The 13,140-nt window shown below is 44.6% G+C and overlaps 1 protein-coding gene across 3 annotated transcripts in view; it reads left to right on the plus strand.

The window, feature by feature from the left end:
• Positions 1 to 4,516: 4,516 nt before the first annotated feature.
• Serpine3 (serpin family E member 3) overlaps positions 4,517 to 13,140 on the plus strand; it is a 33,843-nt gene continuing 25,219 nt past the window's right edge. The window contains exons 1-3 of one of the 3 annotated variants that reach the window (XM_078016060.1): positions 4,517 to 4,840; positions 6,083 to 6,367; positions 11,811 to 12,044. In XM_078016060.1, the coding sequence (XP_077872186.1) occupies positions 6,109 to 6,367; positions 11,811 to 12,044 (493 nt within the window). In that variant the 5' untranslated portion in view covers positions 4,517 to 4,840; positions 6,083 to 6,108. Of the gene's footprint in view, positions 4,845 to 6,082; positions 6,368 to 11,810; positions 12,045 to 13,140 lie in introns of all 3 variants that reach the window. The other 2 variants (XM_078016062.1, XM_078016061.1) reach the window with 2 other exon arrangements.

Genomic DNA, 13,140 nt, shown 5'->3' on the forward strand with positions numbered 1-13,140 from the left:
AAAGCCCACAATATATCAAAATGGATAAAGGATATGACAGGCAATTTCAGAGAAAGAAACAGAAAAATAACAAGCACACTATGAAGTGCTCAACATCTCTGGCAACTGCCCAAGTGCAGATTAACACAATGACATACCACTTTGCATCTGTTATACCAGACAAATAAAAGAGACAGAAAATACCCATTATTGGTAGAGATAAGGGATGTGGATGTTGGTGAGGTGTACTGGATGTAGATGGTCTAGAGCTTTGTCTGGAGCCATATATTCAAATTAAATGGATGCCTGCCTTATGGCCCTGACATTGTCTTCCTCAGTAAACCTCCCAGGGAAATTCCCACACAGTCCACAAGAGCAGTCCAAGGGTTGTTTGCACTGGGGACAAGTTGGAGACAATCTAGATGATCATCATTAGGAGAATGGATAAAGCAAATGAGGCAGCTGCATTCTGTGGAGTAGCACCCAGCAGCCAGCAGCAAGGATCAGATGCATACAGAGTGCCACATGGATCTTAAAAGGGTGTTTCCTGAAAAACATTAGGACAGTTAGTGAGACACATAAAAATAGTTGTGTAAATCTAAAATGCATGCACGTTTTAATACACATAAATAACAATACACATTTTTTCAAAGCACATTCCTTAGAAGAAACAGTGGATTATGATATGGCATGAACTGAGGAGAAGGGCCAACTCAACCTTCAGCACCTGGGGTAACTACAACAATGAAGTACTTGCTTTTCTTTCTTGTTTTTTTCGATACCAGGGATCGAACTCATGGGCCCCAGGCCTTTTTTATATTTTATTTAGAGACAAGAGCTTTCACTAAGTTGCTGAGGCTGTCTTTGAACTTGTGATCCTCCTGCCTCAATCTCCTGAGCCTCAAGTTACAAAACAGATAAAAGTTTTTACAAGTTAGATAAAAATTATCTCTGAATTCAGTCCAGAGATCTTTTTAAAGTTTCCAACCTTTTTTCTTTTAAGACAGGTATTAAAGGTTTTGTCCTCAGACCATGGTACTACAGGGAGGTGCTGGAATCTTTAAAAGGTGGGCCTAGTTGGAGGAACTTTAGATAAACTGGGCTCATGCCCTTGAGGGGGATATTGAACCTGTCCTTTCTTTTCTCCCTCTCTCTCTCTCTTCTCTCTCTCTCTCTCTCTCTCTCTCTCTCTCTCTCTCTCTCTCTCTCTCTCTCTCTCTCCCCCTCCCCCTCCCTCCCTCCCTCCCTCTCCCTCCTTCTCCTCCTTCTCCTCCTCCTCAGCTGCCATGAGGTAAGCAAGTTGTTCCACCACATAGCTCACTGCCATGATGTTCTATTTCACCACAGGCCCAGAGAAAATGGGGCCAAGGAAGCATGAACTGAAACCTCTGAAATTGTGAGCCAAACTAAAATTTTCCATCTTACAAGTTGATGGCCTTGGGTGTTTTGTCATAGTAACAGAAAGCTGACTAGCACAAGGGGACACAACACAAAGAAGCTGATGTTCTTAGCCTTTCCTACTTATCAGATACTGTGTTAGAGGCTTCATAGAGCCTGTCTCCTTGCCTCTTCACAGTGAGAGGTAGGTATTATAAGCCCATCTGGCAGAAGAGTTAACTAAAAGCTCAGTGCAGCTCAGTGACTTGCCCAAGGGCTATAGTTAGTAAGTAGCAGTTATAGGAAGCCAGGGCTACGTACATTCTTCACTAGGCCCTACTAAACGATGTTACAAGGTGGAGAAGTCCCAGAGTTCATTTTGACCCTATGCACTAGGTACCTAAGTAGAAGGTAAGAGCCATATAGCAACTGTCAATCTCCACAGCAGAAAACCCAGAGGCGGTCCTCTCTATCCTTGAAGGCAGGACAGGCGGAAGTTCAGCTGCATGGTTTGCCTCGAGGGACTTGCCAGTTTTGTCTAATTCTGTGACATCAAGTTCTAGGTACCCTTCCTTTGCTTTCTGGCTTCATCTGGCCACACCTTGGAACTTTTTTCAATGGCATACTTTCTTTTCCATGATGGACTCCTCAAGGCCAGAGGTGCTCATGGGGACTCTCTCTGTACAACCCCAGACAAGCAGCCCACACAGCAAAGAGGAGTTGACTGTGTATTGTCCACTAACAGATTTAAAATTCAGTGTTTCTATCCATCCCAGTGGTAGACCTCTGGGTTTGAAAGTGGTTTGTTTATGCCTATAAGAAATCAGCCTGTGAAAAAATTAGGCACCGTAATTAAAAAGACGCTGTGGCTCATTGTAATCTGTCTACAGGTGATTCCCTGCAGAATCTCAAGTAAATGCAAGTGGAAGAGACACACATCACGAGCCAAGAAAGTCTGGGCTGGCCACCAAAGACCTTCAAATCCCACTTCCACAAAAGATTTCAAGACACCCAAATCGTGGCCCCTGACAGGCACCACTAAGACTGTGATGAAAAACATAAGCCTCAGAGTCAAGGTGAACCCAGGTTCAAACCCCAGCTCAGGCTGGCAGGACCTTAGGCAAAATCTTAAGCTCTTTAGCCTTAGTTTCTTTGGGCAGGGGGTTAGAGATGATGGGGGAATGTGATGGACATTATTATCCAAAGTACATGTATGAAGACATGAATTGGTGTGAATATACTTGTATACAACCAGAGATATGAAAAATTGTGTTCTGTGTGTATAATGAGAATTGTAATGCATTCTGCTGACATGTATAAATAAAAAATTAATTAAAAATGGGAATAATATACTTTCTTCATAGGATTGTTATGATGTTCTGTTGTACTTGTGCATGGGAAGTATCTAGCAGGGGCACTTAGAACACTACAAGTGCTCAATAATGCTCACCATTTTTGTTTTTATAATAATGAGTAAACAACTCCAAGAATCAAGCCCCCTTTAGCTGCATAGCAAATATCTATCCCAGCACAGTAGAAATGAATAGGATAATCTCTGCTTATATGGTCAGAGACACATCAGTGGCCCACCCAGGTTCACAGCTGGATACACAAAGGGAAAATCAGTCACCATTCATTCACACACAAAAAAAATATTTAACCTACATACGAAACCTCTCTTGTATGTTATGTTACCTTAACATTGTTCCTGAAAGTGTTTTTAAAGCAATTTAGAATGGCACATTCTTAGAGTTAGGAAAGAATGTTCATAAAGTCTTAATTTGGGAAGTTGTTTTACAAGTTCCTCTCCACTGTACCGCTGACCAATAGTGAACCAAGCCTCTGCTCAAATCATCCCAGCCATGTGGACTCCACGATGTTGTGAGACAGCCCTCACAATCACTATGGCTTTTCTTGTCACCATTTCTAAATAAGTGCTCAGTGAGCAAGACTCAGGTCCTGGAAGACTTGAGCTCAGGACCCAGTCCAGAGCTTTGGCACCTAGCAGGTGATCAGGTGACCAGTTGCATGAATGGATGGATGGATGGGTGGATAATATGCCTTCCCTGGATGTTATAAAATAAGATAAACATATTTATTCCCCTGGCACACTATTATTTAAAGTCCAAGGCATACAATAATGAAATTAAATCCAAATTAAGGATTTGGGAAGATTTCGTGTAAAACAATTACAGAACTATAACATTATTAAGAACTATAATTTATCCCAGGCATGGACGTCAGCAATACAACTCTGCTTTAATAGAAAACCCTGCAGAGCTCAGTGGCTGGCCCATGCCTATAATCCCAACAACTTGAGAGGCTGAGGCAGAAGGCTCACGAGTTCAAGGCCAGTCTGGGCAACTTAGTAAGCCTCTGTCTCCAAAGGAAAAGGGTTGGGATGTAGCTTAGTGGTAGAGTACCCCTGTGTTCAACCCCTAGTACTGTAAGTAAGTAAGTAAATAAATAAATAAATAAATAAATAAATAAATAAATAAAATGAATTACCCACTGATTATAGGGAAATAGGTAGTCAGGTTAAAAATAGTCCTTTAACTTTTCATTTTAACACTAACAGATGCCTGAGAGATAATTACTAAAAATTGCTTTTGTTTTCAATCCCTCTCTTCTTTTCTTTAATCTTTTACAACATATAACTCACATTCTATTTTGAACAGAATGCAATGCCTAAGGCCTTAATAGAAATATAAGTCATTCTGGATCAGTCACAGGAACAACTTTTGACAGAAATTTTCTTCTCCTTCTCTATTGCAGAATTCCATACTTTCCAAAAATGTACATTTAGTCACGGTCAATAAGGTCCCATCCTCTCAAATGAATTCATTGTGCTTTTTAGCTGTTGTATCTGAGAAGATTGTAAATATTGCTTTTTTATACATAAATGAGTGCACTCCCTTTGATTAGTAATAAATAAGGCAAAACATCCTGCTCCCAGCTGCTCCGTACCTTGCTTTGTTTTCCTTGTCTATTGCAGAATTCCATTTGCTCAAAGTTTCAGGTCAGGCCCAAAGACTGAATTATTGTTCTCTTCACAGGAGGAGGGGGAGAAGCACTAAGTACCTGGTACCCAGCAAAAGCCCTACAGAGTTATCAGTGGAATTCCTCAAAGTGACAAAGGGCTGGATGAGGGGTTCCTTGCTGGTACAACCAGGTCACAAGCCTAAGAAGGCTTGACGGGTGTGGCTGGCTCTGTCCCCAGGGTCCCACTCTGTTCCCGATCTGGGCTTTGCTGCCGGGGTTGGGCTGCTTCTCCTGGCTCCCTACAGTACCTCCAGCCTCTAGGAATTTGGCCCGAGTGGTAGAGACATCGCCGGCAGAGACGGCCGTCGCCAGCTTCCTCCCTGTGCTGTCTTGTGATTCAAAGCAGATTCTGCTCCACTTTTTTAAAAGGGAGCACATTAACGCTGGAGACCCACAAGAACAGAACCAACCAAGGAAGCGCAACCCTTTGGTCCAAGAGTCCGTGAGTAAGCAGCTCCTCCCAGATGAACTATGGCGGGGCTTGGGTCATGGGGAGCCCGGGACTTCGAGGTCCAGGTTCACTTGCTGGGAGCTGCGTGTTCCTATGGGAGGTTATAGGAGCTGCAAGGCTTGTGAAGTGGGGCTTGAGGCTTTCACAAATGACCCTGGGCTGGGACCCTCTACCCCCAGATGTGCGCATGCACACGCACATCCCCACTTTTGTGGTACCAAAGACATCTGGTGCTACATTTGCACTTGGCTACCTGGAGAAAGAGCTGAAGAACAAGAGACAGGCTTTCTGCCTTGGGTCATTATCTAATGTGGACACTGAGAGTCTTGCTTGCAAACTTCTACAGGAAGTTCCATGTGATTTCAGAGTTAGACCACTCAGCCAAAATTGCTGCTGGCTGGATATGTGGCATAGCCATTGAAAACATTTCTTTGCTCTTCTGGCATGAACTTCTAGCCTGTGGATGTTCTGCCTTCCCTGGGAGGGTACAGTTCTGGCATAGGGGTTTACTTTGTTTAATTCTCTTCTCTGTGAAAGTGTTCTTTTTTATGAGAATGATTCACATCACAAGAATTCTGGCATTCTAGTTCACAATTAATTCATATATCAGTATCTTAATGCACATGTGTATTCTTGAGAGAAAAACAGGATTTAAGTCATAGCCCTGTTGCTTTCCCCATGTACATGAGTCACTGGGCTATCTAAACCTTAATCACTATCCCTGGAGATGAAATATTTTAACAGCTACCAAGTAAGATTTTTGGAACAATTGAGAATGTACAAAGTCCCTTTTAGCATGGTAGATGATGATGATGATGATGATGATGATGAGTTGTCATAATATTTGTGATAAACATGGCACAGCTATAAGTTGGCTAAATACAAAAGAAAAAAGTAGGATATTCTTCTTACATTTCTTTTCCCAAAGAAATGTTTGCTTCAGGTCTTGCCAAAGACATGAAGCGGGTCTTCCAACCCTTGGTTTGGTTTTGTAAAGCATCCCAGCAAGTGTGGATATTCCCAATGCTAACCCAAAACGTGCAGTAAAGCCACCGGGGCAGGTGGGACTGTGAGCGGGGGACCAGAGCAGCTGGATGAAGGCCTCCCTGTTCTGGCCTTTTCCAGCCACTAAATACAGAGCAATCAGAGCGGGGCAGTGGCGTCCTCTGTGGGATGAGCTGGTGGCACCACCAGCATCTCTCCTCATCCGCTTCTCTGCCCTCTGAATTGCAGGACCAGCAGCAGCATCAGCAGTCTCCATGTTGCCTCTCCTGCACATCACCCTCTTCCTCCTTCACTTCTGCTTCCCTGGAGGGCACAGCCACCTCCCCCAAAGTCTGCTGATGCTAAAGACTGAGTTTGCACTTCGCCTCTACCGGAGTGCAGCAGCGGGTAGAAATGACACAAACTTTGTCATCTCTCCCACCGGCGTGTCCCTCCCGCTGGAGATCCTGCAGTTTGGAGCCCAGGGGAACACTGGCCAGCAGCTGGCAGGCGCTCTGGGGTACACCGTGCACGGTAAGAGGCCCCCACGTGCAGGCTTCTTCACCCTCTCACTCTTCATGCCTACTCTTCTCATTCTCGCTCACTGCTCAGGTGGTAGGGGGTAGGGAGGCAGGAGCTCAGCCCCCAGTGGTGCTCTCATGCAGAAAGATGACCACTGGGCAGGAAGGCAACAGCAGGCATTCAGACTTTGGAATGGCAGTTACCCTTGATTTTTAAAGCTCACTTCTAGCATCATGTTCCACAGTAATAATTTGGTTTCATTTCACACGGTCTTTTATAGTGCCAGGCCGAGTTGCAAGCACCTTATAAACATTAATTAAATTAATTGCCACAACTATCCCGTGGAGGTTGGTGACTTTATTATCATCCTTATTTTGAAAAAGAGCAACTAGGCACAGAGAGTGGAAGCAACTTGCTAGAGGTCACACAGCCAGTAAGGGGCAGAGTTGGATTCAAGCCCAGATTCTCTGGCTCCAAAGCCCATGTTTTTCATGAATCTGTGACTTCTGGCCAATGTTCAATCTGCTGGCTTATTTTTATGAATTCTGTATCTTAGAGCATCTCTGCCAACAGCAGCAAGTTTCTTGAATGTAGCTCAGCCTCAGCTGAACTTTTCTCAGGGACCAACTCAATGCCTGGCTTTGGTATCCAACAACCATCTCCATGCTAAGCACACATGGGCTTTTTCTTCTCTATCTCAGAATAAGATCTTAATAAGAAGAATGGGACAACCTTTGTATAAACTGATTTGCCAGAAAGCACAAGAGCCAATACCAACACAGCCTGGTGAGAGCTTCCGTTGAAATAGAATTCTGAGTTAGCAAGTAGAGGTTAGTACCCAACATGTCAGGCCCTAAGGCTCCAGCTGAGCTTCCGGCGCTCCAAGACAATGATGGTGACCATGCTGGCCACAGACAAATGTGGGTTCTCTCTGGGGATACTGAAGCAGAAAATAGTTTATTGAACTTAATTGTTCTCAATAAGTATATCCCAGCAGTGCACAGAGCCACAGACTTATTCTTCAACCCCATTAGATCTGGTGCAAGGCAATTCACCCAGGGCCGTGGGGCACCAACTGCATGTACTGGTACAGCATGAGGGTCTTGGCATACAGATGTGTACAGAAAACCCTGAACACAGGCAGCTCAGGCTCATAGTAGTAATACACTCTAACCCTACACGGTAAGTGCATTTGTGGGAGATAAGTTAGTACAGGGAAGGGAATGATTTATTCCCCTGGCAGATCTGAAGGCTCCCCAGAAGACGAGACATCTGAGCTGGGTTATGAAAAATAACGAGGAATGTAAAAGATAGGGCAGGCATTTTAGTCTTAAAATAGAGCCTCACTGAAGTCAGGAATGGGAGAAAGACAGTTGCAATTGCTGCAACCTGCAGAGAAAGGAAACACTGTGATTGGCTCTGGTTGTTGGGTACAGTGTCAGTACCTGGTAACCAGATGCGAGGATGATCAGGGTGTCCTTTCAGCTCATTCAACAATCACCAAGTGTCAAGAATGCGCAATAGTCAAACTCTGTGGAACAATGACCCCATTTGCAGGGCATGGTGGCACACGTCTATAATCCCAGCAGCTCGGGAAGCTGAGGCAGGAGGATTACAGCAATTTAGCAAGACTCTAAGCAATTTAGTGAGACCCTGTCTCTAAATAAAAAATAAAATGGGCTGGGGATGTGGCTTAGTGGTAAAGCCCCCCTGGGTTTAATCCCCAATACCCCACCCAACCAATACTAATAGTAATAATAATAATTCCACTTAATTTTCTTAATCATAAACTGCTTTATTTATCTTATGGAGCTATAACAGTTGTGAACAAGAATGTGCCATTTTCAGAGTTCTGGTTAATAGAATATCTCTATGCTTTGGTTTGCATCAGCATAGCTCTGAAAATCATGTGTGTACTACTTAAAACTAACACCAGTGCCACTTCCTGCCCCCGCCCAGTCTTTTCTTTAAGACCAATAGCACAGTATAAAGTCCTCAGCAAAACACACTCAGGATCAGGGGTACTGTGCCTTTTTAATCAACAGAAAGATCTGTCCAAGTCTGCAGTGTGACACACCAGCGTTGTCCCCTTCCTGTGTATCTGGACGCTGTGTGACCACCAGGAGCTTTGCCAGGGTTTCCGCCTCTGATCCTCGAAGCACAGTGTGAGATTCAGAACAGGCACCAGAGATGTCTCCAAAGAGCACCTTGTTTTCACTCCTGAAGCACGCCATTTCCCAGAGTCCCGACTTCTAGGTATCTTCCTTATCCAGGGAGATTAATAAAGAACACTTCAGTGTTTTCTATTAAGAACAAGAACAGGACTAGGAACAGAGAGAGGCCTCAGAGATGAAAGGTGATCTGCCCCTGGAAAGAATTCTGTTTCATGATGCATATGGAGTTACTTTTATCATTGTGATGTCATTTGATCCTCACAGAAACCATATACAATATTAAGCCTCTATTCATATTCCTATTTTACAAATACGAGTGAATGACTTGCAAGACTCAGCTCACCTAATGGGCAAGTGCCAGAGCCAGAATTCAAATGCTATATTTTCTGACTCCAAATCCTATTCTTTTCATAACCCCTCAGCTCTACTCTAAGCCATGGGGAAGTTGCATAAATATATAAGCACCCTGCCTTCTCTGTTTCTCGCCAAAGCATCGTCATGATCCTCTCAGCCCAGCCCAATTCACTGGAGACCACTTTAAAAGCCCTCTTTGCCTTCTCTGGCAATTAAAATATTAGCATCCAAAAGACAGTTCTTGCACTTTGAGAATTTTATACACCTTAACCTTACAAAGTCAAGACCCACCAGATTCAGTGTCATAATTAAGAAGGTTAATGCAGCAGATTTATTTTAAAAAGGAAGGTACTTTCCATGCCAGTCTCTCAAATGAGCTGAAAGACTGTTTTGCAGCAGAACTCTTGACTTTCTTCGGGTACTTTCCATCACTCTGTACTCGTCCCAGGGACCCTCTCCTCAAGCCCTTCACACCTCCCTCACTCTACCCCTGGTGTCCCACAGCCCGTGTGGCTTTCTTTTCTTTGTCTTCCTTCCCTCCCTCAGCATTTTCTTAGAACTACCTGATTATGTCCCCTCTTTCAGCAAGAAAGGCAGCTTTCTATTTCAGACATGGAAGGCAGAGAGAGAGCCAGCAGCGACAGGATTCTGCTTCAAGGGCTGTGGGAGAAGCGGGTTCTCACTCTCACATCAGTTACATCTGATCCATCACAGAAAAGGATCTGGAATACAGCAAATACAGCAAAACAGGAGGCTACTTGCTCCACAGCCACCTTCATCCCCAAGAGAACAAAGCCACCCAAGCAGAGGGTCCACAACCCACTGGCTCCTTGCCCTGTGGGCAACAGGACATTGACTACTTTGATGAAATTGAGCCAGAGAATGGACTTCTCTGGCTCAGCTCCCTCATCTATAAATGGGGATCACAATAGGCATTCATTCACAGGGCTGTTGGAAGAACTGAATGTGATCAGGAACGCAGAGCACTCGGCACACTCTCTGTGGACACTGTCAGCCTAGAGTAGTTTTCATTTCTGGCATGGCATATTCCTGTGTGCAAATGGGCAAGGACAGGCCAGGCTCAGATGGAGATCAGACTTCATGCTAAAATCAACTGCAAGCCAGTTTACTCTGCTCTGTTAATTTGTAAGAACACTGGTTCCTGGCCCAGAGAAGGTAAGGGGACAGAGAAAAAGCTCAGGATCACCCCTAAGGTCACTCTACACCACGAACTAGTGAAATGTCTCAGGGCCCCTCTGCAGACAGCCAACATGCAGCAGAGATGTGATCCCAGAAATACAGATGACCTCCCTGGCTAAGGTAAAATCTGACTGCAAGGACTTTCATTTCTTTTCTCACTATGATACTGTGCAAGAACTCAAGTTAGGCTGTAATTCATGTGATCAAGTCAGCTTTTTAGAGTTGTGGATTCTAAGAAGCAGTTTCTAAGATTCTAAGCAGGATTCTAAGAAGTAGTGAGTGATTCGTAGATGAATAACATCTGTCTGCTACTATACTTGGCAGCCAGGGGGCCATAACCAGGGTGAATTCTGGGTACTGTGCTCCCTCCCAAAGGATGTGAGCCAGGCTACTTAGGGGTCTTCTGCTGCCTCCTGGTTTGGCCTCTGCAACCTGAAAGATTGGATAGACCCCAAGCTGAGTGAGAGATGCATCTCAGTATGTGACATGGCAGGGCATTGTGTCTTGCAGGGAGGATTTGGGGACAGCTACAGGGATGTGCCTGAGAATGAGGTGAGGCACAGAGGAGAACAGGAAGGAGGTATCCTGCAGGCAACCTACAGAGCTTCACCCCCAGAACACCCGCTTATGGGATGTCTTGGGAGTCTAGAAGCTGCAGCTTGTAAATAGTAGCATGAAAATAAAATCTACCATGGATTATGGAGACAAGGCAGCAATCTGTAAATAGTGTAGAAATAGAAATCTAGCTGCCATCCAAGGAGGTGGAAGCTCGTTACTCACTCTCTCCATGGTTATTTCCTCAACAATCGTGTAGCTTCTCACTAATGCAATAAATAATACGAGCCTTCTGCTGAGTTGTAGGGAGTTGGGGGATGGGAAATGTTCTTACCTTTCCTCTGTATTTTTCAAATTGAAAGCATAGTTCTAAAAGAGGCTGCTTGGGTTTATGACATGCTGTCATATAAGGCCCCAGGAAAGGTATCTTGACAACACAACATCCTGGCCACTGCCCATCACTGTTACTTGTGACATTGCATATAAAGCTCTTGACTTTGCAAATATTTGAAAGCCCTTCACCCTGCACTTTGGACCTCCATTGTCCCAGCTCTAGACACCCTAGTCCAGCACTTGTCCACAATCCTGAATCAGGATCTTAGAACAGAAGAACAGCTCCTTATCTTAGTTGACTTCATTGCAGCCAGATTTCTTTTTCTTTTTTTTTTTTTTCTGGGTATTGATCCCAGGGAAGCTCTACCACTGAGCCACATCTCCAGTCCTTTCTATTTTTCATTTTGAGATAAGATATCTCTAAGTTGCCTAGGCTGGCATTGAACTTGCCATCCTCCTAAGACAGTGGGATTACAGGCATGCACCCCTGTGCCCTACTGCAGCTGGATTCTTTCAGATCTAGCATGGCTTCTTCCCAACTTCTACTTTTTTTTTTTTTTTTTTTTTTTTGGCTAGGAATCAAAGCCAGGCCTCATGCCTACTAGGCAAGTGCTCTACCACTGAGCCGTGTCCCCAGCAGGGTTTCTTCCCAGCCAGCTAGGCTGACTCCTGAGGGGGCTTAGCTCTGACTTTTCTAAATTGACTATACACAGGGATACACCTTATGAAATAAGAGTGCGTTGCTGAGGTCCCATTTCCATGCAACACGCAGACGGACATTGTGCTGACTTCTTCCTCACAGTCCCCATTGACTGCTTATCCTTACTTCTTTCTCACAGACCCTAAGGTGAGAGATTTCTTGCATGCTGTTTATGCCACACTGCGCAACTCCAGCCACGTCTCCGAGATGGAGCTGGCCTGCACCCTTTTTGTGCAAGCTGGAATGCCATTGTCCCCCTGCTTTGTGGAGCAGGTCTCCTGGTGGGCCAACAGCAGCCTGCAGTCGGCTGACCTCAGTGAGCCCAACAGCACTACCATCTGGGCCAAGGAAGGGGCATCCAGACCAATCACAGGTAAAAGAAAACCATCCTCCTACATAAGGCTAAAGTGAGGGCTGCAAAGACAGAGTATCACCCAACGCTTGTCAGAAGCCATGGTGATGGGTGCGTGGGCTGCGCTCCACTGCAGCGCAAGTTTGTCTTCTTGGGAGACTCTACCCTTGAATAACATGCTCTGTGAAACAACTGAAGCTGACTTTGTCCCTGTCCCCACCCCACTCAACCCCCACCACATGCACACACACATACATGAATGCATAGAAAAGTGTTCCTCAGAGTCTCTACCTCTGACACACCTTACAGGCTTTGTCCCATGTCATTGTTCCGCAGGGTAAGTTTCCACTGAGCTCTGTGCCCATCTTCAGTTAACCCCTTGTGAGAATAAAATGTCAGAGGGGCTGAAAAATGGTTTCTTGGGAATTTAGGATATGGAAATAATTCAAAAGAAGAAAAAGTTGTATGCAATAAGATGTTTAGCTCAGTTTCATTGAAAAAAAATATATTTATAACCTAACTGTCCAGCAATGAGGGATGATTCAGAGAGGTCTGGAACCTGCCACTATGCCATTATAATTCTTATTGAAAATCATTAATATTTACTGAGCACTTATTTATTTAGCACTGTTCAAAATTCAATTTCTCAGCTGCGTGCTGTGGCTCACACCTTTAATCCCAGTAGTTTAGGAGGCTGAGACAGGAGGACCCTGAGTTCAAAGCCAGCCTCAGCAATAGTGAGACACTAAACAACTCAGTGAGACCCTGACTGTAAACAAAATACAAAATAGGGCTAAGGATGTGGCTCAGTGGTGGGGTGCCCCTGAGTTCAATCCCTAGTACCAAAAAAAGAAAACAAAGAAAGAAGGAAATTCATTATCTGAGTTTAGTTTCACCTCAGTCCTAGGAGGGAGGTGGTAGAACTGTTACCATTTTAAAAATGGAGGAACTGAAGCACTGAGGCTGGAGCCCTCTGTCTGCCCAGGGTCCACAAAGCCAGGATTCTAACACAGAGTGTGGGACTCTAGCATCCTTGGTAATTACTCATGTTACCCAGAAATGTGAAGAACGTTCAATACCAAAGCTGTTTAAAAAGAAGAATAGGGGACTGGGGCTG

This window comes from Ictidomys tridecemlineatus, chromosome 6 (assembly GCF_052094955.1).
Source record: "Ictidomys tridecemlineatus isolate mIctTri1 chromosome 6, mIctTri1.hap1, whole genome shotgun sequence".
Classification (NCBI taxonomy): domain Eukaryota; kingdom Metazoa; phylum Chordata; class Mammalia; order Rodentia; family Sciuridae; genus Ictidomys; species Ictidomys tridecemlineatus.